The following is a 27664-nucleotide window of genomic DNA, read 5'->3' as shown; positions in this document are numbered from 1 at the left end:
TACATGTATAATATATACATATTTGGTCATACCTAATACATAAAACTGCACTGGTATGGCTACTGGCCCGATTCAACAAGTACATTAGGTTGCAGTATGGAGTCTGGGGTTTCAACTTTTGGGAAAAAAGATGCAATCGGAGCAGGTTCAGAATGTGTGATTACTAAAATCTGCACAAAGCTTGTACTATATAATGAACTCCTAAAAACTGAGAACTCAGCTTTACATTTAGTTGCATTTGGTCCCAAGCTTTGACAGTTAAACTTTAAGCTTTGACAACCAGTGGATTCAACATATCCTTTTCCAATATGCATCTCACAAGTGTCATAGTACATGTAAGGTTGATATCAGCCTTCTAACATCCCAGTCATCCTCCAACACTTGAATGAAGAAAGCAGAAACATCTTTTTTTTTAACTAAACAAAATCGAAATATGATCAGGGCACTGCTTCACCATAGTTGACCCCAGGAGCTAGATCTATAGGCTATATCTGTTAGACATTTACGTAACATTTCAGGCACTTATATAAAGCTCAACATCAGCATAGCTGAAACCCTGTCCTAATTATCATCATTTCTTCTTGTCTTTCTGTCAGACGAATTTATTCCTATCTAATGGAATACAAGCAGCTCCATGAAATCAGGAAGTTGAAAGGAGAGTAGATGAATCGTTGCTGCCTCCTAGAGCCTTCTCTTCGTCCTAGCATGGAATTTCATTTGCTTATTGGGATGGACAAAAATTTCCAAAAATCATGACATGAAAATAGATTTTCGATTAGGCTCAATATGACCAATTTCTTCAAATTTGCTTCTACAAAATTAATGTGACTGTGAAGTAGCATTTTAGACTGCGTTTGAGCCTTCAAAAATGAGACAGATAATAGATAAACCTTCACCCTGCTGCCTAACCCCATAACCAATACAAACATGTTGCCAAAAGGATGCCTAAAATTTTCACAAATGAGTGGGACAGACAGAAGCGTCAGACTGGAGACAGCCCGGGTAAGACTTCTCCTTTAAGCACTTGTAGTTAACAGTGGGATGGCTGTTGCCACTATGGCTGTAGTAGTGATGCATACCTAAACCCAATTTTAGGTTCAGGTCCGGATTCAAGTCCAGAGGTTTAGGTTCAGGTCCGGACTTGTAAGTCCGGACCTAAACCCATGGCATGTACAAAATTGCATGTTGGCAACCTTGCAATGTTGTCAGGGTGAAACTTTGCCCACATAACATGGAGGCCGGTACTTGACGATGCCCGATGGCTATTTTTTCTTCATTTTGCAGCAAAGAGTTTGCATTCTACGGAAGGTTTGAGGTGGTTTGGAAAGAAAAGGGGTATGTGAAATGGTCTTTTATGGTAAATAAGTCCGGACTCGGTTCTTGACTTTTAGGTTTTTTTGGACTTGAACCTAAACATTCTTACAAGTCCGGATCCAAGTCCAGTGAACCGGTAAGCATCACTAGGCTGTAGCTTCTGTCCCCCCAAAAATCTGACAAATTTTGTGACATAAAAATACCTTACAATGGCTGATTAATGGAAACTTGCTTCTAAAAACTGTGCAATTAGAGCATTTCAGAGAGTTGGGAATTTAAAAAATGAGTGGGACAGACAAAAGTTTCAGACTGGAGACAGCCCTGGAAAAAGACTTCTCCTATGCAATTGTTGTAACAGTGGTTGTGGCTACAACAGGAGGGGTGACCAGGAGGAGAGACTGAGGGTTAACTCTGGAGACAGCCCTGATATGATATATTATTATAATATAAGACCTTCTTCTATGCGCTTGTTGTAACAGTGGTTGTAGCTGTGGTCACAATGGTTGTGACTCCTGTGGGAGGGGATACTTGCAGGGGAGGGACTTGCTGCTGCTGCTTGATGTGGTCTTCTATCAGCTTGGCGATCTTCTCCTTGTCCTGCTCACAGATGAAGCCGTATTCCACTAGCTCTGATGCCAAAAGAGAAGGCTCTTCCACTGGAGAAAATAGTAAAAAAAAATGTCATCATCAAACTGCAGCTGCCTAGCAGAGGTCGAGGAAGATCGAAAAAGACCTGGATGGAGTGTGTGAAGAGAGACATTAGAGAGTGCGGCCCTGTCGGTGTTGACCCACTGGATAGGGCTGCCTGGTAGTGCAGTGTGAAGACCAGTACTACTACAGTAACTGTACTAGCCGACTGCTGCCGACCCCCGTGGCAGGGACAACAGCAGCAGTATAATCTAATCCTGGATAGTGAGTGAGTGGGTGAAAGTTCACCTGTGTTGGTAGTGACATGTTTAGAGTTAAAACTTTAGATCCGACACAGTGTTGACGTCACACTTCAAAGAAGTCGCATGACAAGCCTTACTGGGTCAGTCTACTGAGGAAGACCAGAGTGACTGGTGGAATGCTCTAGGTGAGAGAACTTTGTGTTGAATCTTAAGTTTTAACTCATAGTCTAGGCTACAGATGAAGCCATACCGGTATTCCACAGGAGAAAATAATAGTACACAAAATTTGTCACAATCAACATTAAAACTGTTAACAGAGTACAGACTGATACTTTACGTTTTGGGGTAGGCCCACAAAAAACAGTCAATACAGTCAAATATATAGCCTCCAACACTATGGTAACAGACAGTCCTAATTTTAATCTGACAATGATTACTCCATGCTGGCATGCATGAAAATTCTCCTAACCTAGATAGAGGTGTTGGCCATCAAGATTCTGAGCCTGACAAGCTAGATTGTCAGAATACTTATCAACGAAATACGACTGTACAGCACCAAAAGAAAAAACCAAATGTACTTACATGGCTTGAATTCACAGCTCAGTTGTCTGTTCATCTTGTCTTCAAATCTTATTCTAATGGTCAACTGCAGAACAAACAGTCAAGAACATACAAAAAATCAGTTATCATATACTTTTATGTACAGTGCAGCTACCTAGCAACTTCTTACATACACAGTATGCAAGTCTTCACACAGGCAATGGCAATACCAAGTATGAGTGAGTCAGTAACTTAACTGAAGACCCACTAAGACAACACGGGTAATTTTTCTGGCTAAATATGATGGAAAATACTTACAGATAGAGTGTCTTGTCCTTCTTCTGGACCTTTGACATCACAGCTCATTTTTTTCACCTGGGGAAAAACAAAAATGTCAGACATGGACACCAACATGACTTTGTAGTGTATACACACTCTGGCTATAATCCCCCATCTGCCAGTTTACACATATTCATCTACAATCTACACACACACATGCATGTGCACACGCGCGCGCAAGCAGCAAGCACACAAACACACACACGCACTCGCATGTGCACACGCGCGCACAAGCACACACACAAACACACACACACGCACTCGCATGAGCACGCACAAAACACTCACCCGTCTGTTTTCCATCTCCACAGGCTCAGGAGTGGCACTTTTCTCCGACTCTGCCACCTCTGGAGAGGCAGGCCGGGGTTTGGACACTTGTGGGTGGGGCATGGCAAACGCCGTCAGGGGGTAGATGCCATTTCTGGGGTGGGGAAGAAAAAAAATAGAGGTTACATTTCAAACTGGGCTCCACCTTGCGATAACATACATGTACACAAAATGGGATGGACACTTGTGGGTGGGGCATGGCGAATGCCGTCAGGGGGTAGATCCCATTTCTGGGATAGGGAAGAAAAAAGACATTTCAAACTGGACTCCACCTTGCGATAACATACATGTACAAAAAATGGGATGGACACTTGTGGGTGGGTCATGGCGAATGCCGTCAGGGGGTAGATGCCATTTGTGTCGGGTTGGGGGAAGAGAGAAGACAAAGGTTAGCTTGAATGTTCATCTGTGTTGGTAGAAACTGGAACATGCCGGGATGAATTGCAACAACCTGCTTCTCAAGGAGACGGGGAGGCCAGAAAATCTGCACAAATCTTCTCATGAGACTAGGTCACTTTGATCAGCATGCAAAATACCTGGTTGCCCAGTTGCCCCGGGCAACCAAATTTTACTTGGGGCAACCTACTTTTGAACCTATGTAGCCCAGTGTGCTACCTGAATTTTAAGAATGCAGCAAGATGTACAGCAGACATAAAAAATTTGGAGGTACATGTTTTTACCTTAAAGTTTATAAAAACGTTACTGATCTAGTTGAGGAATATTCTACTAACTGTGATAAACACATGACAGATGAATTTCTTCAACAAGACTGGTAGAAATCATTCTGAAACAGGTTTTAATCATTCAAAAACCTGATGAAATCATTTATGGACTTCTTACTGTCCACAACACTCTTTGGTACCATGAGATTAACAGTCACTGAATACTTACTTGACATCCTCCAGGAATTTCTCCAGCTCTAATGCAGGGACATCGCACATTCTGAAGAAGGAATAAATCAAGCATTAAACTAACGTTTCAGAACAAATCAGGATCAAGGGACAATCAATCATAATTTTATAGGATGTTAGTCTCAATTTTTTAAGACCATTTGTGCCAACTTCATTTTACAGCGCACTCTCATCTATCAAGACCAGTACTACTACGTAGCTAACTGCTGCCGACCCCTGTGACAGGGACACCAGCAGCAGAATAATAAAAAATAATCCTGGATTGTAAGTGAGTGACATTCATTTATCATGAAGCTTGCACATTTCATCCTAAGCACATTCGTTGTAGACCTTTGTTTGTTTGTTTATTTGTTTATTTAACCAGAAAACATATCGCCCGGGAGGGCGGTTTTCAATGCACCCTGGGGGGCAATCCCCAAACACAATAAAATAATAACAATATAATACAACATAATACAACCTAATCACTGAAGAAACTTATGTACAATCAAGGGGCAAATTAAAATAAGGTAACTTAAGCACAAACTTATTATAAGTAACAGAAGAATGAGCAGTCCAAAGCTTGCACAATTTTGATAGAATTTCTCACCTGAGCTGACAGGACGGCCTCCCGTCGGCATGGTGGATCGAGGCCAGAACTTTGTCCTCCCCTGACACAAGCTCATCGATGTTGTCCGGCAATATTCCTGGTCAACAGGAAAAAACAATAGTCAGGTTAAAGCAAGTCAGTCATCATTGTATGCATGCATCAAAGATTTTCAGAGTAGACAATGGCAGGGCCTAGGGAAAAAAAGGTTGACTGTGTTTCCTTTTTCAGTCCTGAAAACAATGGTGTCGATAGGTAGGGATTATCTTTTTTAGGCTTTGGTGATCTCTAGTGATCCAACTTATACAATACATTATTTTAAAAAAAGTAAAAATTGCATGAGGACACTTATACTTTCAATGTCAATGTTAGAAAACTCATTGCACAATGTTTCATCACTCAGGTGTCAGATCATGGACCTAGAAAAGGTTGATCAGCTAAAAAAAAATCATGTCCCTTGCAGGGGTCCACCAAAAAAAGGCTCGGCTCGGCAGTTCTTTTCTAGGGTCAGTCAGCAAACAGAAAACACAACATTTTCTTCCTAGGCCCTATAAAGTTACAGATTTCCCAACGTACTTTGCTTGTTGACAAAGTTGTGAGCAGCTAACAGCTTGAGTGAGTGAACCTCGAACAGCACGTGGTGAAAGAGCAGCTCTCTGGCAGTCGGGCGCTTCACCGGGTCCTCAGTAAGACACTTCACTATGAAATCCTGCAAAAGAAATTGTGGCTATTGAGAACAAAATCTAGAAATCCAAAAAGTTTATACAAATGTATGAATTCCACTTGTTATTTTTTACTCTACTGTACATGTAGAGTGTATGTGTGTGTGTGTGTGTTTACGTGCATCTTTTTTAAACCATGCATGTGTGAGTATGTATGGAGACTTATGTTAATAGACTTCAAACATGTAACCCATATCTTGCTATATTTTATCTGACCTTAACCTCTTCCCTCATGTCTGTGACTTAATGAAAAGCGTCCTGACGGTCGTATTTCGTGAATAAACAAAGGCTCAAACAAACAAACAAACAAACAAGAAATCATTTGATGTAGGTAAAACTAAGGATTATCACACAGTCTTGACTTCAGTAGTCTATTGAGTGTTGCCTGGGTAAATAGAAATAGAAAAATAGATAAAAAGTTACTTTTTGTTTAGGATCTTCTACTTTCTCAATTGCCTTCTCGATGGCTTCCTTGGACACAAAAGTCCCCTCTCCGTTGGGCTGGATTTCCAGAACTGCCATCTACAAGGGAGCAGGGATATGTCAGTGTTGTATCATTCTCATTGTTCAAATGTCACAATAAAAGATTCTTTATTCATCAGCCACTGGTTTTTACATCTAGCGTTTCAGTGACTTGTCTCTTTCTTCAGGGCAACAATGACTGGTTCTGATTTGCAATGCAGCAAGGTAAAAGCATTGGTCGTTGAAACAAGAACTTTTCTTATACACTCTCTTGCCCATCTGATAAAATTGTTTGCTGATCATAGGTTAAAACATTAAGCACATATAACCAGATTAGCTATGTCAATACCTTACCTCTAAGGCACAGACCCCAAATGAGTAGATGTCAACTGCTGTATCTACAGGAGCCTTTCCTGTGAAAAAGAACACATTGTCAACTATTGTATTTAGTACAGAAGCAAATACTTAATATACAGTCCGGGTCTAAGTGTTTTTCTGATTCAAAGCTTGCAAGTTCATCTGCGTTGGTAGAGATTATATTGACATAGGTTTGAACTGTAATTTCAAACACAAAAAAATGGAGGTTCAACATGTAACACTGACTATCAGGATGTCACAGAAGACTGGAGTTGAACGGTACAGTTTAGATAAGTCCAATATTTGTGTTCAGTTTAAACCTGTTTCTGAATCAGAAGGGTTAGATGGAGTGGTTACCAGACGTGTTTCGTTAATGTCTCATGCCTACAACTTTGACATATCACGCAAACCGTAAATGGCTAATACAGGGTTAAGTTGATAAGTTACAGGGCTTGAAATACTGGGTACATGTGCACCTTATTGCACCCAAATTTGGAGCTGTGCACCCAACTTTTTTCTGTGGGTGCACCAGTGCACCTAAATATTTTCGTAGGTTTACATACGTAAAGATGTTCAATGTACCGTAGTATATAGCATATTGCTATGTTAGTTAATAACATCCAAATGTCAGAAAACTAATAAAATGATAGCTATGTCAATAACATCCAAGTGTCAGAAAACTAATAAAATGATAGTTAGGCCTAGGAAAATAAATGTTGTGTTTCCTGTTTCCCGACCGACCCTAAAAAAACCGCCGACCCTAGCCTTATTTTTGTGTGGACCCCTGCATATTGCTGAACCAAAACATTTTGCACGACGCTACCGACAGAATCGCTGTTATTGGTGGAACATCGGGCGCCCCGCTAGCGTTTTGAAGTCGTGTAAACAACGCTAATAATTTGTCTGATTTGTTTGTAAAACAAAGCCATCGACTCCGAAAATAAGTTTAAAAGCCGATAACGTTACATTTACGAACTAATCGTAGAAAATTCCATACCGTACTGCACCATCAGCATGCGGCGGCCGCAAAAATTCGGCAACGGGAAAGAAAAATGTCTGGTCCATGATAGCAGTATTTCTCATAAAAATAATGTATATGATTTATTTTTCCCCCTTTGTCGGTCTTTTAGTCCCAAAACGTCTAAAAAAGCGGAAATTTGCCCATAAAACCGGACGAGGAAAGGTAGCTATCGACTTAAACAAATTATAAGCACATGGCGAAAATCAGCAAAATCGGCAACGGGACAGAAAAATGCCTGGTCCATTTATCGATATTTACCATGAAAATGTCGTCTGTGGTGTATTTTTCCTCTGATGTGAGTTTTTAGGTCGCAAAACCTCGAAAAAAGCAGAAATTTGCCCACGAAAACGGACTGGCAAGGCATGGGGGAGGGCGCTGTTGACGCCTGCATGACCCCCAAAGGTTGAAGGTCATAGGGCACGTCCATTGCGCAATAACCTTAAATCGCCGATTTAGCTAATTTTTTGGGGTTTCAAATTGATACAATCACACTATCGATTTTTAGGCAAACAAAGGGATAGAAACCAATTAAAATTTTGTGCAGATTAATTTTTTTTCTTTAGAATTCTTTTTTGTTTCTTTTTTTTCTCCCAAATCCCTGGGAGAACCCTGAAAACCTGTAGACTTGAATCAGGACCTGAATCTGAATTTAGCCCTGCAAGGGCTAGGGACATCTGATCGACCGTTTAAAGCTCCATGATCTGACACCTGAGTACCTGAGTGATGAAATATAATATTGCACAATCGATTTTTCATCATGTTCTGCTTATATAAACACAGCAATCAGCAAAGTCTAAAAAAAAATAAAAAATAAAAATAAAATAAGATAATCCCTACCTACCGACCCTAATTTTTTCTGGACTGAAACAGGAAACACAACATTTTTTTTCCTTGGCCTTATAGTGCTTTTCTTCAGATTGAAATGAAACATAATTAGCTTTTGCTGACATTCTACTTACTTCATCTTATATGGTACCGACCTAAAAAAATTTAGTGCACCCAATTTTTTAGGTTGGGTGCACCAGTGCACCTATTCCCAAAAATGAATTTCGAGTCCTGAGTTACCTCCGTATTCTGGAGCGATGAAGTGCATGTGTCTCTGCTCCTCCCTGTATGTCTTCACGTGGTTGTGGATTGCATCAGGTGCAACTGGTCGGTAGAAGAAGAAAAAACAACATTAAAATCACCTGCACAAACCCTAGCTGTACTCTTAGCATCTTTAATAAATCACTATAGGACAAATTTGAGGTGCACTATCACCTCAAACTTCTACCTTTTATCAAAAACTGCCTGCTAACAATATTCAAGACACAACACCAACACATTATTGGCTGGCCATAAAAGATAATCCCTAAACCATACTGTATGATTGTCTATACACCAAGTTCTCTCTCATGCATTGAAGGTGTGTAGTGTTTCCATGTGTCAGCCCTAAGGAAGTACAAGTACTAGTACATTCTTTCTTAAAATGATTTACATGTTCTTCAAACTATGAATTTGACCACTTGTGAGAAGCAGACAGCCTGCTTCAGAGATTTTTAGGGCCGCCATCATTCATTTTTTTGAAGGAGTGCTGATGAACAATTTTTTTACACGTACATGGACTAAACGTTCTCTATTGCAGCAGAGGAAGTTCAGTACACCTCTCCAACATCATGAAAACTAAACCACCACATACTACACACCTTCATCAGTATGAGTGAAAACTATACACATCGAGAGAGACAGAGATAATCTTTTTCTTTTTTGTCTGACATATCATGCTGGTAAATGAAGGGACAAATGGCTATCATGAACTACAAGGCATGCCTTATAATACATAAATACTGCATGGTACTACACATGTCTCGTTCAAGAACATGTACATGTAGTAAAGCAGAAGCTGCAACAAAAAGGGGTCTGGCAGTCAGAGATTCTCATCCGATATCTGTGGGAGTAAGGCCTAGAAAAAAATGTTGTGTTTCCGTTTTCAGTTCCGAAAAAAACTAGGATTGGCAGGTATTGATTTTCCTTTCTTGTTTGTGAAGTTGTTTTTTTTTTTAGATTTTGGCAAAAATGATTCAACAAATTACATGTAAGTCTAACAGCAACAGTCTTCAGGTCCACCCGTTTGCTTGTGGACAAGTGCGTTGTATTCCACCCGATTAACTGATGAAAAGATTGCTTTTGAAAATGACGTTTCAGAAATTCAGAGGGCTTGAATTTCAGACGCCAAATCAAAAAGTTTATAGCCTTACCAGCTGTAGATCGAAAAAGGCTAGGGTTGGTAGATTTTTGTGTTCCGGAAACTGAAAACACAGCATTTTTTTCCTTAAGGCCTAAGAATATGAAATTCTACACCATCTTCTATCGAACGGAAAGAATTAGGCCATGTTGATTTGATGACTGGGAACCCCAAAACTGATGCGAGCGTGCGAATAAAAAAAAAGTTTGGCCAATAAAAAAGTTGCTTTCATTATGAAATCTACGTGGTTTTGAAGGTTGAACAAATGACACAGAGTATGGTTTGGGGAATAATCTAGCCTAAAATTTTTTTACATATTCCGATTCATGTTTTCGTTTGATTTTGGCATTCTACAACATTGGTATCATTTTCCAATATTTGTTTTTCCAACTTACAGTCTATATTTTCTCATTTTGCAACTGTATTGTACGATTTACAGTATGGTTGAAAACTTTTTTTTTTTGGAAACGGCCAAAAATTCATGTGCACGTGGACGTCATCCATATAATCAAATCAACATGGCCTTAGGGAAAAAAAAGGAAAAAAAAAAATGGCTGCCTCTGACTATGTGCTTTGCATTGGAGGAAGAAGACAGCTCACCGTCACTGACATCTATCCTCTGTAGAACTAGAGAGGACAGAGCACAGGAGACCAGTGTCTTTTCAGTGTCGCAAAGAAGGTGGTGCATCCAGGACCGTGCTTTATCCAGAACAACCAACAATCCAGGCACGGTTCAGGATAGCCCGAGTGAGTACACGCCTATCCAGAACCGTGCCTGGGGCTAATATCTACGTAGTACCTGGATAATGTACGAGGAAACTATCCAGAACCATGCCTGAGCCTAACCTATATTCAGGCATAGAACTAGATAGGCACGGTTCTGGATACAATAGAAGGTACAGTAGAACCTTGGTTATGTGTCAAATGTAACTGTCTATAACTTTATAAGTTAACCTTCTCCCTGCAGAGGGCTTCTTATGTAAGCAACTTTGTAAATGTGACAACAGAAAGCTGCAGGGAGATGGTTAAAATCTAAATCTCTTGAATGACTCCATGTGTAAAATGAACAGTCAAGCCCGTACAAGTGATCACTTTTTGGTGATAATTTTCACCATTGACACAAGCATTAAGAATCCTGTCTATAGTGACCCACACACATTGTACAATGTATATGTAACATCCATGTCCATAATATCACCAGGGTCCATATATAATATCGCCACCTTGAGAAATAGTGTGCTTTAAGATAGTTTTACTGCAACATACCCTACAAGTAGGTATGTTCATTTGAGGTGTGCAGGAGTGCGCACCAAAAGTATGTTGCAGTAAAAATATCTTAAAGCACACTATTTCTCAAGATGGTGATATTATGGACCCTGGTGATATTATGGTCACAGATGTTACATGTAGACATTTTCTTGATCCCCATAGTGGTCTCCTTGGGCAGGTTTGACTGTATGGTTTGCAAAGCAAAACCTCAAAGTAATTATCACTGAATTATGATGATTTCAAGTTTCATGTTTGACTGTTTGCTGATAACCAAGGCTCTACAGTACAGCTAGGAGAGGCAAGGCTGCAATGAGAAGATGCCACCAGCTTGAATGCCATTAGTGATCACAGGCCATTAATAATTAGCTATACCTGCCTTTTTCAGCTTGCTTGTGCTCTAACAGTACTATTTAGACCAGAAACAAACAAGGTATAATTGTAAAATGTTATCGTATTATAAATCTGTGCTTTTTATAAATCTACATTTTGTACTTCAGCTGTGGTACAAAACAACAGGTTTGTGAAAAGCACCAAGGCAACTGGACTTATTTTAAGTCCTTTCAAGTTTTACAAAGCTCCTGCCATAATCAACAGTGTATCAACAACTACATGACTACTGTCCAATAATAATGTACATTTGAAGTAGAGGCAAAATATTTTGCTAACAATGAACACGTGAACTTTGCTATGGTCCATACTGAAAACATACTAGGCTTCTGGCATTCATTCTGAAGTGCATGTACATGTACAGGTACAACTTGCATATCAGACTGTGGCATGTTCTTCCATTGCATCACCCCTCTCCAGCAGAAAAGGAGCACTGATGATGCTACCATAGATAGTAACGTCTACAGACAAAGTGTACAACTGACAAGCAGAACAGAAAGAATCGCTGACAACACTAAGAACTCCTATAATATAAGAAGCCTATTTCAGCAATCCAAGAATAAACCCACTTGATACTTACATGTATTTCTCTAAAACTGAGGCATAAAGTAGTGATGCATACCTAAACCCAATTTAGGTTCAGGTCCGGATTCAAGTCCAGAGGTTTAGGTTCAGTTCCGGTAAACCCATGGCATATACAAAATTGCATGTTGGCAACCTCGCAATGTTGTCTGGGTGAAACTTTGGCCACATATTATAACATGGAGGCCGACACTTGACGATGCCCGATGGCAATGTTTTCTTCGTTTTGCAGCAAAGACTTTACAATCTACGGGAGGTTTTAGGTGGTTTGGAAAGAAAAGGGGTATGTGAAATGGTTTTTTATGGTAATAAGTTCTGACTCGGTTCTTGACTTTTAGGTTTTTTTTTTTACTTGAACCTAAACATTTTTACAAGTCCGGATCCAAGTCCAGTGAACCGGTATGCATCACTAGCATAAAGCATATCTATATTGACATAAACGTTAAAGTAAAATAAACACGTAACGTTACTGACGTAAACCTAAGCATCCTAACCAAACATCACAGATCTACCTTACAATACTGTAACAGTTAGAACAATTATACTAGTAGTAGTAAGCAGTCTACTAGTAGGCATACTACTGTATACAGAAACAATTTTAACTACACACTGTACTACAGTCACAGGCAAAAGTTTGCATATTCATGGGAAAATACCATGCGACTCAGCGAGAGTGAAAGACAAGGGGTTGCAAACATCTATAGCGTGGAGAGCATGGAAATGGGCAGCAAGGTGCATAGGGGAAGGTGAAGCAATTAACATGGTGGGGGTAACTTTGGCAGGGAGATGGCTTCTTCAAGTATTTTCTTTTCTTCTTCTTTCTTTTTGTATGGCCACACCAATTTGAAATGCTGGTTTTCGGATATTTTCAAGTCATCAAGCGGACAGAGAAAAAAAGAGCCACCCATACTGTGATACCGGTAGCAACAATTTCTAGTATAGGAGCCACAAAGTCAACCTACCGGTAGTAGGCTGGTTAATACATGTAATTTAATGCATTGAACTTTCTATCAAAACACTGCATTGACAAAGCAACTCACACTACAATATATAACATGTAGGAACACAGGGACTACAGATATCTTCAAGTACTTTTGGTGCCAAAATAATTACCGGTGTGAACATTTTCAGATTGATTCAGATATATCCAAGAACCAGGGAAATATAAATTGGTATGGCCTAGACAACATAAGAAGAAAAATGTATGTAACAACCAATGCATACATACATGATAGAAAAGGAAAGTCCTTAGTGCTATACCTGAGCCAATCTTGATGAGTCCGTTGTGTTGGATGAAGATTGTGTCACAGTTCAGATTGCCGTGGATGATAGGTGGATCGCAGCTGTGCAGGTAGCTGGAAAAATAGACATTACATGGACACAACATCAGCTTGTGCAATACACGTAAAAGTAGCAATTGAAAAATATTTAAAAAGGCAAAGACACACATAGCAAGTCTGCTTAAAGTTAAAATTTTTTGTTCCAACACAACGGAGAGCAAATCTTTGTGTTGGAACAAACGTTTTAACTTTAAACATGTATTTTACAGTAACTAAATACTAATAACACAGATGAATTTTCAAGATAACACAGCAGGTCTGTTCAAGGTAGCCTGGATGCCAGACTGCTCTCAAGGCTAGTACATAGGCCATCTCCCAAATTATACCCTGAGAAGGGTTAGTGTTGCAACATGTAGGAGTTAGATGGTAAAATTTTACTTGAAGACATGTTGGCCCTGGAGCCGAGGAGCTAGCTTGTACAATAAAAATGTATACTGGCCCTGACAACATTCTGGCACCCAGGTTAGTTCAAGACAGAGCAATCGAATATTGAAGTCATTTTACACATACAGTTGCCAAACGTTAAACAGGAGTTAGCAGTCTATCATAATCACCACTTCTCTCACAAATTAGTCACTCACAAATTGTAAACTTATATAATCAGTCATGTATGTGAAATGTAGGACCTGGTCAGAGTCTCAATCATTGTGTTCAACCTTTTAAGGATGTATGTCAGATCATAGGTACATGTATGCGGAAGGCCAACACACTCACATTACACAATCATATCAATGTCTCGCATCATTTTCAATTGTAGTAGTGTAGGCTGATACTGGTCATAACAGCAGAAAATGGACAGTAAGCAAGCTTTCTGTAGCCAAAGCTCTTTTCTTTACACATACAATTGCATTCAAAGTATCCGCTAGCTTGTAAGTGTAAAGTGTACTCCTTGACTGAAATAACACCCGCACACATTCATTCAGTACAACCAGTCTGACTTCTATTACTGGAGCATTGCCTATATTACAGTAAACTTTGAAACTTTAGCTAGCGAGCTGCCCTTTGGCAAGAACCCTTTTAATTACCACCTGGCCAAAATAGCTGGTTTCTCTAACCTCTACCAGGCTCCTTAGGATGCTTGAAAAATAGTAGAAATTCACCAAATAGACTGCATATTGTGATAGAGGAGTTAGCTGTTAGCCTCGAGCCAGCTAACTCTTCTGGCATACAATTTTGTACATTGACTGTCCACAATTTACTATTTTTCCAACAACCTAAGGAGCCCGCAGTTGGTAGAGCCTATATATTTTTCTTCACTACACATGTGCCCATGCAGCAGCCCATGCAATAGGCATGATTCCATTGTAAGGGGAAGGTACAGAATGAGGTAAGGGAAGAATGTCTAAAAGAATGTCTTTCAACCGTCTGTATCTACATGATTGTACACACTCAGATTGGTTAGACTTAGACTTAGAGCAAAACACACAAGGGTCTGGCTACCTGAGTGCAGACAGTATTTGTGTACACCATCTTTTCCAGGCCTGGAAAGGGAGGAGCAAGATTGTACATGTCATGGCAAAACCCACAACACCCACCACCAACTATAGGTTTGTTTTAGTCTATTTGTGTTGTTTTCTAATAAGGCCACTGCAAGTAATTCTTATGGATGACATCAGCGCGCGCATTAATTTTCGCCTGATTTGGGGGAAAAACACAAGAAATTTTGTTGCCTTCTGACACTGGTAAACATGCCGAAAATGGGCAAAGATGTCTGTTGCCATGCCGGAAGGTGGATGGCAGATAACTATAAAGAGAGGAGACAAGAAAAGGTTCTGATTTAATGTTTGTTTCTTACTTTGAGGCAGTGATATGTGATGTTGGCTGAGTATATGTGAAGTTCCAACTGAATCAAAACCATTTGTACAATGATTAAGTCAAAATTTTGATATGTGATGCTGGCTGAGTATATGTGATGTTCCCACTGAATCAAAACCATTTGTACAATGATTAAGTCAAAATTTTAAATTAGATTTGGAGTCTTCCAAGGATGTCATCCATGAAATTTACTTGCTGTGGCCTAATGACACAAATATAATATGTGATGGCGAAACCCACAATGCCCACCACCGACTCTATAGGTTTGTCAAGGCAAAACCCACTACGCCCAACACCCACTGCAAGTTTGACTTAATCTGTTTTGTAGTACATGATACAAATTCAATAAACAAATTTTGCATATTCTTTCTGTCATAAGGCCAACTATACTGGTCAAGTGAAATCTAGCAATTGGCTTTTGGTGTTAAGTTGTAAGCAAGTTTGACTCTTGTTCAAGTCAGTTGATATTTCATTAATTAAAATAATTGTAAAACTGAAAGGCCCCAATTATGGTTTCCACCTAATGATGCCCATACCAACTTGAAAAGGTTCCACAATGTTGTTATGCACTGATATATGTGTTTAATCCAGAAATTGATACCCAAACATAATCCACAGGCTACAATTCTTTGGACCTATTTATACTCCATACCAACTACTGAGTGCTGCTATTTCTTTCAAAAATGCAGATGCATCTACTGTATGCAGTTGATTTCCTGTATATGTTTTCAAAGCAGAGCATCCATTGATCAAGCTAAGTTACAGAACTTTTTTTTTTGTTTTAGCTCAGATTGGCACTTGGAAGTTTGATAGCGTTGTGGATTAATGACAGTATCAATACCCCCATGTTGTTGCCATAGTTACAATGTAACAGATACACCCCTTTGCCTCCCTTACTGTAAACACAATGGGAAGAAAAAATTTCTCTTCAACTGAAAACAAAATCTCTACAACCTCCACCAAAACCAGCTGTAAATCAACTTTTTTTAAGACAACATACAAAAGATTAAACAAAACACAACTGAAAGTGACTATACTTTGTTGTTAAGAGATCAGTCTGATCTTACACATAGTCAACACTTCTACTTCTGTCAACTAATTGAATTGAACTAATTTTACAGCCATTTACACCTTCGCATGAGTGACAGAGTAGCACTACATTAATGAACTTTTTACTGTACAGTTAAAAACACATCAACACAGAAATTTTCGTGGCATAAAGCAAATCTGAAGCATCATTTGTCAACAAAACATGAGCAAAGAGAGAAATTTGCAATTGCAAAGACCTCAGAGATCTTTAAGACTTCTGCACTCTGTCTTTACCTTGAGGTTCATGCTCTTGTGGTTCTTCTTGGTTTTGTTGAGAAACTGCTTCAGGGACCCCGAAGACATATACTCTGTGATGAAAATAATCTGCAACAGAGGAAGTCATCAAGGTAAAACTACATGAAAGAGAATTAGCCATGAGAGTTACTAGTACATAAAATGCAATTTTTTTTTAAACAGTTCATAAGCATACTCACATATTATTAGTTAATCATGGTCAACAGACATGCTAGATCTGTACGGGAAAGTTTTGCCAGAACTTCAAGTTCAACATCTAAAACTATGCTGTAAAAGTTATCAAGGTAAACTACATGTAAGATAAATTATTAGCCATGAGAGTTAGTACATAAAATGCAAGTTTTCCAACAGTTCCCAAACATACTCACATATCACAGTTTAGCATGGTCAACAGCCATGCTAAATCTGTGTGGGAAAGTTTTGCTAGAACTAGAACATCTAAAACTAAGCTGTAAAAACTTGCACTGCAGTTAAACTACCAAGGAGGTTAAAGGGGGACCCTCCTTGCAGAACCAAGGCTGGAGCAGGAATAACACATCCCCAGCCAGCCTTGGTCACCGCAGCCCTGTGTACACACATACATTGTCAGTGTCTCCATAGCCTGAAGATAGGTTTTCCACTGAAGTCCTCAAGTTACTCTGCAGCACAACCATTTTCTGTAAACCTCCAGACCAGCGCTAAACGTTTAAGAGTGGCAGCTTTCCTGATGATATCTACATGCACCGCTGCTTCACACAGTAACAAAATGCTAAGCTAACACTTTCCCAAGATCTGTCAGCTTGGCGGGGTTTCTTTTCTGGCCATACGGACATCCACGTGCCAGAGAAAATCTAGCGTTGGGCCAAGGGTATCATGGTCTTATTCACATGATGGAATGAGGTCATGCTATTATGTTTATGCAAATAAGCTTGGAAAATGATAGGGTATGGATACTATCAACAATAGCCCATGATCTCTTATTTTCCCAGTTTTTGAGACACTTTGAGGACGCTTATGTAAGAAGTTTTCATTTACGTCATTCACATATTATAGATAGTACATGTACATAAGACTTTTAAGTTTTAGCTTCATCTAGCACTCTCCCCACGTTTGACACAAGTTACACAACATACTGTACTTCTGAATGCCAGATGCTTCTTGCATTCAGGGTCCGTGCTTTGAATACATGTATGTGTTGAACCAAGGGCTTGACTTCTAGGGTTACCACAGGCCATATTCCTCAGGTTACTACATATCATGGGTTACTTAAGTTCATAAACAAAGTGCAACTGAAATGTACAACATTCTTGATTTAAAAAATAATGTACATTGTACAATATGTAGTTGCATAACTCCCATATATGTTATTGGTAAAAAATAACAGGAAATATGATTGTATTGTACCATGAATATTTTTTTCTACAATTTTGCAATACATAAAGCAGGGCTCGAAATACTTTTTTCAGCCAGGTGGCGCATGTTGCCACCTGAGTCAAAAGCCAGGTGGCGCCATCAGTATTCAAGTGGCAACACTTCCAAGTTATCATTTTCTTCAAATCTGCTACTTATATCTATTACGTTTTCTTCTAGTTAACTACTTAAGTTTTATGTTATAAAATAAAGTAATGTAAAGAACACAAAAGCTCTCAAACAACAATGTTTTAATAAAGAATGCCACCTTTACATGTCTTCATCACAGGGCTGCCGCCGTGGGAATGTCACGCCTCTACATGGCGGCACACTTATGCGGGTGGTGTTACGTGCGCCATGTTCTTCGTTTGCGCAAGGATAATGTTACTCTCATCTGCCAAATAAACACTTTTCCCTCGGAATAAACATATCCCCCGGACAAATCTTCAAAATCTAATAAAAAATGGTATTAGCTCCCTTGATTTAAAAAAAATTGGGCATAGGTTCCCCGGATGACCCCTAACCGGGGGCCAACGGTGCTTCCACAAGTTCAACAAGTGAAAAATACATGATACAAATTGTACATGTACTTATTACCTGGAACATGGAGCAAGTATTCCTAAGGTGTTACGGACATAATTAATATATACCAAACTTTTTAACCCAATCATATTTCCCAAACAAAATCACATATTGACACAGCTGAACAAATAAAAATGTGATTATGTCTATAAACTCATACTAAAAAAAAATTTAGAGACACTCAATAAAGAAAGTAAGAAAGAAAGAAAGCATGCTCTTAATATCTGATTCTCCCAATTGTAAAAGCCCCCACAGCATCCAACCGCACATTCATAGAAACAACATTATATTCTGACACTAGAAACCAATAAATTCGGAAAATTTCACGGTAATGTTTACAAATTAACCTTTTAAAAATACGAGTGAATTTTTATTTCTGTCGTTGCCGGAAAAATTTTTCATGCGTGCAATACTAGTACATGTATCTTGGACGCTTGGATGCTATCTTCACCTTTGACCACATTGTTGGAAGCAGCGTCGGCCATTTTCATTCTGTCTTTCGAGCTGTTTTTTCCGACAAATTTCAACCGTTTTAACATTTTACGGCCTCAGAAACTCATATAACGACGAAAACAAGTTGTAGTTGTTATTTTCATGCGTAAAATTTCTTCTGGGGATGGATTATTTTTCCGCCGAGCCGCCGAAAACTTAGCCTCGCATGCGGTCGGTCGGGCGGCCGGCAGGATTTTGTATCGGCGCGCTTTGCATGTAAACAAGGACAGTCGGAGTTGTTTACATGAAAATTGTGTTGTGAAACGCCAGCGAGGTGTCTGATTTTCTACCAATGAGAACGTTTTCTTTGTGGCGTCATGGCGAGATCGACAATTCATCGACAATTCACAAGATTGTGCCGACAATGGGGCCCGATCCATGCGATTAGCGGCTCGATCCACGCAAATTATAGGTGGCGCGCTGCGCCACCTGAGTTTAGGAATAAGTGGCGCCAAGCAAAATCAGGTGGCGCCGCGCCAGTGCGCCACCGGGTATTTCGAGCCCTGCATAAAGTCAGGAATAATACATTGCCCTCTCGGGGTGAAGAAACTACATGTATGCAATGATATCACAAGCATACATACGTATGGCATAGAATTCTCTATGCATGACCCAAATACTGGACATAACTGATGCTCTTTTCATCACAAATACTATCTTGCAGCCCCCTCTGTCAGTGCTTCAGTGAACTGCAGGCTGTTTTAGGGAATGGCAGAAAAACCTCACCTTTTGGGACTCAGGGACTGTATTATCATTTGCATTCAAGTGGGTATGATCTATTTCACAACTGGGTCGATCCTGTTACTTGAGCAGGTGACCAGAAACTATTGTTGTATGTAGGGAGTCCCAAGAAAAAGTGCTATCTACATTACAATTTATATATTACAAAAAATACATTAATTTAAAATTAACTTCCAAGGAGTAGTGCTGTGTACCTAAACCCACATTTAGGTTCAGGTCCGGATTCAAGTCCAGAGGTTTAGGTTCAGTGCCGGACTTGTAAGTCCGGACCTAAACCCATGGCATATACATAATTGCATGTTGGCAACCTTGCAATGCCAGATGGCAATGTTTTCTTCATTTTGCGGCAAAGCTTAAATGCAATCTACGGAAGGTTTTAGGTGGTTTGGAAAGAAAAGGGGTATGTAAAATGTTTTTTTGGGGGGTTGGGGGGGGGGGGTAATAAGTCCAGACTCGGTTCTTGACTTTTAGTTTTTTTTTGGACTTAAACCTAAACATTTTTACAAGTCCGGATCCATGTCCAGTGAACCGGTACACAGCACTACCAAGGAGACATAAATACCTACATGTACACATGGAGGGCGGAGGGTATTACTAGGGTATCTACATTTGTACTGCTTAAGGGTACAAAATTTATAAACTCTACCTACCCTTGGTTTGTCTGTTTTCCCATCTGTCCAGTATTTGTGGAACTTGACGATGTTGCAGTGTTCTAGCTGTATCAAGTTGTCAAAGACAGCTCGTATCTTATCCTGTGGAAACATTGGAAGATATTATCAATGGAAGAAATTATGCACCTTTTGTATAAAAGAAATGGAACCTGTACAAATGCAAATGTTACAAGAAGAGAGGCTTGAGCAGGGTTGGACAAGTTTTTAAAAATCCACTTGCCCTACCGGGCAAGTACCTGGTCATTTTCACTTGCCCGAACCAACTTTTCACTTGCCCAAAATATGACGCATTTCTATTCATTTTACTAGCAGAAAGGAAATTATTTTATTATAGAAAAGTTTATTTATTGGATGCTTTATTCATCAAAATTGTTTGAAACTTGATCGAAATAATGCAGGGGCTATACTTTGCATCCTAAAATTTACTTGTCCAATCGGGCAAGTGCAGGGGGATATTTACTTGCCCGAACAGTACTTTTACTTGCCCTGGGCAAGTGGGCAATGGGACTTGTCCAACCCTGTTGAGGGTAAAAAAAAATCAAAGGTATACCACAGCTTGGCACACTTTCCCCCCAATGTATTAATGGAATTGAGATTATAAAAAAATATTTTAATTGTACAACTAGAAAATAGTAGTTTAGTAGCAGGTATTATGAAAAATATGGGTAAGTCCAATTCTTCTGTTCAAAATTACAGTTCAAACTAATGTTTTATAATGACTTCTACAACCAACAAAGATGAACATTCACACTTATACTGAGTACTATTAATAAATAGATCTGTTGTTAAATCCAATGTAATCTTCTGCAACAGGTTCTTCCGCAATATCTGGGTCCATCAATAGTCATATTTTTAAATGTTGCTTACAGTTGCTATGTGTAAGTTTTCTTTTATTTACTAGTATATGTATATGGGCAATGGATGCCTGAAATAAATAATGATAACAATAATTTACCTCCTGGACTTTAAAACTTTTCCTCTCAGAGAACTGGACCTCGTTCCAGACCACCTCCACACCCTCCTCCGTGTCCATCGCCAGGAAGGCTGCATCAATGCCAGGTACATCGCGCTGTTTCACCTGTGGTGAACGAATGAAGGAATGAATGAATGAGAGAGAGAGAGAGAGAACTGGACCTGTGTCCATTGCCAGGAAGGCTGCATCGATGCCGGGCACATCGCGCTGTTTCACCTGGGGGGAACGAATGAAGGAATGAATGAATGAATGAGAGAGAGAGAGAGAACTGGACCTGTGTCCATCGCCAGGAAGGCTGCATCGATGCCAGGCACATTGCGCTGTTTTACCTGGGGGGAACGAAGGAATGAATGAATGAGAGAACAGGACCTCGTTCCACACCCTCCATTGCCAGGAAGGCTGCATCGATGCCAAGCACATCTCGCTGTTTCACTTGTGGTGAACGAAAGAATGAATGAATGAGAGAGAGAGAAAACTGGACCTGTGTCCATCGTCAGGAAGGCTGCATCGATGCCGGGCACATCGCGCTGTTTTACCTGGGGAGGGGGATACCAAAGCTCTATTCATGTAGTAACAAAAGTACAGCATGTAAAGTAACTTTTGTAAGATCTTCCACACCTATAGTACCATTCTGAACGTATATACAAGTATATGGATAAATAAATCAACACATAATAATATCAGAGATTCAGACAAGTTCTGCAACATCAGAAAACAGGGACGACAAATTGAATATAATGTAATGTACATTTAAATATATAATGCACACTATTGGCAGGTTTTAAAGTCTTTGATTTGTATTTACAGTTTAACATATGATTACATGAGACAAAATTGGAAACATAGATTTACAGGTGATGAACTACTAGAAACAAACTTTGATTTTAGAATAGGGGGTTTGTTATTTCAGTTGATTCTCACTGTACTTCTCCCCATATACTAGAAATAGTAATAAAGTATGAAATCTAGTGGTTTACTGCATGCATTTTGCAGGGAATGAAACAAACAAAACCTGATGGATTAACCTGATCACAAAGTATCAGTCATACTTTAATCAGACTGTGACAAAAAAATCCAGGTTCCTGGTCTTCATATCAACAAACTGGTGTGACCCCTGACCTGACCTAATTCTTGGCAGAATGAGGTCGTTCAATCCATACCCAAGATATGTAGTCTCTACCAAACTAACACTGCAGGTTCCATAACAGTAAGATTTAGCAAAAAAGGAGAGAATAATTGGCCAGGGTAGTTTAACCACAGCAGAGTTCATTTGATTTGAGGTGCAAATTAACTCTCCCACAGACTGACTCTCCCAATTATCCTTCCTTTTTTGCCAAATTCTACAATCTGTTAATCTGTACCACTATTGGAAGGCCTGGTGGAGGCTGCAAAAAAATGTAGACAAGCCTACACTACAGTATACAATGATTTTGAATTTATACTGAGGAAAAATTGAAGCATCAAGATCCAACCAACAGAATTGACATATTTGCTCCTTGCAACTGTACCTTTTGGCTGGCAAAGTTACACATTCCAGTCATTCCACAGCATAAATTTAATTTATAAATTATGAATTACAATGTATAATTCAGTACACAGACATTTTGGCAGACATTTAACCTTCACCTGACCGTCTAACCTCCATGCAAACACAGCTTGTTTTTGGTACGTAAAAGTCAGGCCTAGAGGGAAGGACTGACCTCAAATTCTTAGTGTGCACATCTTGGAACTGGCCTTAATTATAATGCCCTAGAGCACAACCTTAAATAAGTTAATTGTCTATACATTATCCAGACAGACCTGGGATGTTACTTACTCAGTAACACCAGCATATTGTGAAAGTCTTTTGTCCTGGTTATTTTTAATCAACTTGATAGAATGTCACTCAGGCATCTTAATTTTCCACTTGGCTTGGCTAACTCAGGAAGGACTCATTCACTCAGTTTTCTTAGGAAAATTTACTGGAACAAACTGCAAAAAAAAGCAGATGTTTTGCTTGTTCCAGTTACCTTCTTTTAAGTACTGCAAACAAGAGTCTCCAGATATGAGGCTGAATTATGCCACTAAATCAGCCACTGAATCAGTGAATGATGAAAGATGGCTGGATGCTATCTGAAATGTTTGAATTCATCAGCCTTTAGTGGCAGGTCTCTGATAATGTCAATTTCCACTGCACTGCTCTAGTCTAGTGTTGAATTCTAACCTCCAGACTGTGGCCAAACTGGCAGCCTGTCACATACATGTATGGTCTACGTGTTGTTTGCTCAGTCTTATGTTACTTAGGAGAGGAAGTACAAAGAACAATCAAATGTAGTATGGAAGACATATGGCCCTTTTTTCTTGACATAAGCCCCTCTTTAGCCCTCAGAATTCTCCGGTAATAGTGTTCTACATGAAAGCTAGGCACAACAGTGAACTGCACTAATGTAGGATTTAAAAACCTGCAAGGGTCAAGATGTTGACCATAACAAAAACTTTGTTTCTTGTGTACAGGAAGTACATATAGGAAATAAAATATTTTATGATGGTCATGCTCACATGACACAATTTCAAAGTCGATGACAAACGCCTTATCTTCAAAAATAAGTGGGCAAATCGTTGACTAAAAGAGAAAACATTCCTTTCGTGATATTTTCCGGCTGCCTTCAGAGGAACGTCACGTTGTAATATGAGGAGTGAATGAATGAGTCATGTGTGTGGGCCTACCGCCCCCCTCCCCCACAAACACTGCTAAACAAACCAACCAGCAACGTGGAGCACAAAGATGGAGCCTTGTCAGGCCAGTTGTCACCAGATTTAACCGCGCTTTCTGGCATAATTTTCCCTCAAAATTGCGCTAAACCGTATATGAATGCGTAGCATACAGTGTAAGTAAGAAGAATATCAGCATGATCGCTGATTTTGAGGAGTGAGTGACGAAATATCCAACAAAACATGCCAGAAAATAGTGCCAGGAAAAATGGTAGGAGTGTCAGAAAAATAAAACATCCGGCCGGTTCTTGAACGACAAATGTGCTAGAAAATTCGCAAAGTTTGACGGCTTTTCGTCAGTCTTATGATGCTAATATTAACTTGAGACTGTTGACTACATTTTCTGAGCAAAAACGTAGGAAAAACCGGTTTTAGAGCGCGGTGAAAATGATCCACCGTACCTCTTCTCGGCGTTTCTGCCATCGGCCGCAGGGCGAGTCCTCCAAAACCTCGGACTCCTCTTCGTCCTCTGTGTCTTCCCCGCTGTTGTGCGGCGACTCGGAGCCCTTGATGCTGTCCGCCTGACTACTGGTCGGCATCCTGGCGCTGAGAAATCCGACAGTTTTCGGTCAGAAATGTCGTTATCTTCGGCAGTTAACGTCCATTTACTTTTGTCCCTGCCCTCTCTCTCCAGCTCCCAGGTTTTCGCTACGTCCGAAATGCGAATGCGCAACTGTGCGAATGCGCTGCTAGCCTCACTCTCGAGAGTTAATTTGCATATACTGGAGATTTTCGCCGTCTGAAATCAAAATGAGATCAAGTAATCACAAATCTAATACTCAGAATGCGTCACAAATCATTTCACAAAAGCAGGCGTCGATGCGTCGTTTGCCAAACGATATTTTACGGCGATCCCAACCAAGTCACCTGGCGCCTGGGTACGAGAGTATCTGACGTCATGACCTACTACGAACCGGGTACGATTTTATTTTAGATTTTTTCCTCAAGAATGAAACTCAGAATACTTCACATTAAAATCTGTGTTAAATTACGACATGAAAGGTTCACAATTAACCGATGATGTGTGAAAAAACAACGTTTGCGGCCGCGCCAAAATTACCTGACGTCATTGATTTAATTTCGAATGGCGTCACGTGACCGGCATTTCAGTCTGTGTAGCGCGGGGTTCAGGCAGGGGAGGAGAGAAAGAGGTACGCACGTGGTCACTTCCAGCACATTTTTGGTCAATTATCGCGCGTGTACCGCATCAAATCTTCGCACACAACCTGGATTATTGAGCCAGAAAGATGGGCGCTTACCTCTCGGAGCCTAAACTGGACAAAGACTCGGCGGACGGTGGCACGGCTAGACTCAGCTATGGCGTGTCTGCCATGCAAGGTTGGAGAATTTCAATGGAGGTGAGTCTATCTTCTTGTGCGAAAAAAAAAAAAAAATTGCACGTAGCTGGTGACGTTTTACCTGCTTAGTTTGCCAAGCTGGCGACGGATCGATGCAAAATGTTTCAGTCACAGGGGTTGGCGATGCCCTGAATGGATGATGAACACGTTGCAGTTTGCGTAAGTAACTGCACTGTGTGAATATGGTGTGGTTTAACATGTAGGGCAATCATACATGCATATGATTTTGTGTGCTGGTAACGCTTCGATACGTAAACGCTCTCGCAAATTTTCAAGAAGGGTAGTCTCTTAGCCACAACCCAGCTACACTGGGCGTGCTTCCAGAGATTGGAAGGAACATATTTGTTCGTACACGTGTCACCAAATTGGTCTTGAAAAATCAAGATAACTTGCGGGGTGGAAATACTCAGTATCCAAGGCCGAGTTTAGCTAGTTGCGACTTTCACCTACATTTGAGTACAGAACACCAAACCAAACGCCCAGTTTGCATACGCAATTTTGTGCCCCACAAACTTAGCCCCATCAATCAATTGTTTAGGTCAAGGTTCACTGTGAACATCTGGTGATTACAAAAAAAGAAAAGGCTTTGAAATTTGTTTTGTGTAGACCGATGGGGGTGGGGGGTGTCATGTGGAAGTAGGTCAAAGTTCAAGGTTCTCGATAACGTTATGGTAAAACCACTTCATGATAATCATATTATACATGTACATGGTTTAATTTGCCCATAGTCTGTTATGTCTAAAATAACAATATCTAAACTCTCTGGTTGTAAAATTTAAGCTTTGTTCGAACACAACAGAAACACCATAAATTTTCAGTGACTGTTCTGCATTCTGCCAACACATACAACATTACAAGCCTTGAGCTTCTTTCAAAATATTATATCTCTAAACTGTTTTTAGCTGTTACACTTTGAACTTAACAGCTAAAATCACAAACAATGAAATATAGCAAACATAGAGCAAAAAATATCTAGATATGCTATCGTTTCTTTGAGTAGAAAGATGATTGAATGGTATTGATGTGTCAACATTACCAGACAATGGCAGGCCAGGTAATATGATATAGGGGTAAATATTTGCTGTAAATATTCACGTATCGAAAACGTAACAATTCAGGATTTTACCATTCTGTATCTTCTCCACTCCTCAGAGCTAAATTCACAATACCTAAATCATGTAGTTTGTCAAGTACTGGAGCTATTGCAGCTGTATGAAAAGATGAGCAAACTTTGTGGTACGTTTGTTTACATAAATATGAGAATGTTGAAGTTAAACCCAAGTCAGATGTTTTGAGTGGGTCAGTTGAACAATAGCTACTGGTGTGCAATAAACATTACAACATGGTGAACAGAACATGATCAATTTCTTTCACATTCAAATTAACTTCCAGGAGCTACAGTATAGCCTAGCAGTAGCCTGAGTACCAGTATACCGGATAGCTCCTCAGGTCCAGGGCTAGCCTTGGTGCCAGACTTGCCAGGGTCAGTATACAGGCTAGTTCCTCAGCTCCAGGGCTAGCCCGGGTGCCAGGCTATTGAAAGGGCCAGTGTACAGACTAGCTCCTTGGCTCCAGGGCTAGCCAAGATGCCATACCGTTGCTAGGGCCAGTATACAGGCCAGCTCCCTGGGTCCAGGGCTAGCCTGGGTGCCAGACTGTTGAAAGGACCAGTATACAGACTAGCTCCTTGGGTCCAGGGCTAGCCTGGGCCATATTGTTGCCACGCTAGCTCCTGGGATCCAGGGCTAGCCTGGGTGCCAGACTGTTGCCAGGGCCAGAATACAGACTAGCTCCAAGGCTAGCCCAGGTGCGAGACAGTTGCCAGGGCCAGTATACCGGATAGCTCCTTGGGTCCACTAGGGCTAGCCTGGGTGCCAGGCTGTTGCCAGGGCCAGTATACAGGCTAGCTCTTCAGCTCCAGGGCCAACCTGTCCCAAGGAAATTTTACTACAAACCTCCTTAGTAGTACTAGTAGTACAAACCCTCAGGCTCTTCAGTTACATCTAGCAGGATGTAACAGAAGGTTTGGCCAGTGTTCTAGCCCTGGGAACAGTCTGGCATCCAGGCTAGGAGCTGTCCAGCGATTATGATCACCAAAGCTATGGTTTGAGTTTCTGTGTGGTACAGATCAACAGGAAGAGAGAGTTAGGCCGGCCAAGTCCCTCCCCTCCCAGCCGAACTTGTCAGTAATGACCTCATGTAAACACTGTCAGATCATTACAGCCTCCATATGGTAGACCACAAAGCACTCAGCTTGTGCCAGATGCAGGGCTCAAA

At 40.3% G+C, this 27664-nt stretch overlaps 2 protein-coding genes across 2 annotated transcripts in view; one reads left to right on the top strand and one right to left on the bottom strand.

Annotated features, from left to right (window-relative positions):
- The window catches only part of LOC109465359 (nuclear receptor-binding protein-like), a 34284-nt gene extending 9380 nt beyond the window's left edge, over positions 1-24904 (bottom strand). Inside the window, exons 1-11 of the mRNA XM_019762571.1 lie at positions 24431-24904; positions 21261-21383; positions 20285-20386; positions 16410-16499; positions 14712-14752; positions 13192-13286; positions 8535-8618; positions 6446-6504; positions 6053-6151; positions 5484-5616; positions 4911-5007 (exon numbers count right to left, since the gene is read on the bottom strand). Coding sequence (XP_019618130.1) covers positions 4911-5007; positions 5484-5616; positions 6053-6151; positions 6446-6504; positions 8535-8618; positions 13192-13286; positions 14712-14752; positions 16410-16499; positions 20285-20386; positions 21261-21383; positions 24431-24568 — 1061 coding nt within the window. The 5' untranslated portion in view covers positions 24569-24904. The remainder of the gene's footprint in view (positions 1-4910; positions 5008-5483; positions 5617-6052; positions 6152-6445; positions 6505-8534; positions 8619-13191; positions 13287-14711; positions 14753-16409; positions 16500-20284; positions 20387-21260; positions 21384-24430) is intronic.
- Positions 24905-25110: 206 nt separating this feature from the next.
- Positions 25111-27664, top strand: part of LOC109465355 (probable protein phosphatase 2C 70) — a 16766-nt gene continuing 14212 nt past the window's right edge. The window contains exon 1 of the mRNA XM_019762567.1: positions 25111-25387. Coding sequence (XP_019618126.1) covers positions 25277-25387 — 111 coding nt within the window. The 5' untranslated portion in view covers positions 25111-25276. The remainder of the gene's footprint in view (positions 25388-27664) is intronic.

The sequence above is a fragment of the Branchiostoma belcheri genome, unplaced genomic scaffold, assembly GCF_001625305.1.
Source record: "Branchiostoma belcheri isolate BF01 breed outbred unplaced genomic scaffold, Haploidv18h27 scaffold15, whole genome shotgun sequence".
Classification (NCBI taxonomy): Eukaryota; Metazoa; Chordata; class Leptocardii; order Amphioxiformes; family Branchiostomatidae; genus Branchiostoma; species Branchiostoma belcheri.
Note: the sequence above shows the minus strand (reverse complement) of the source record. Positions and strands in the feature narration are given on the sequence as shown.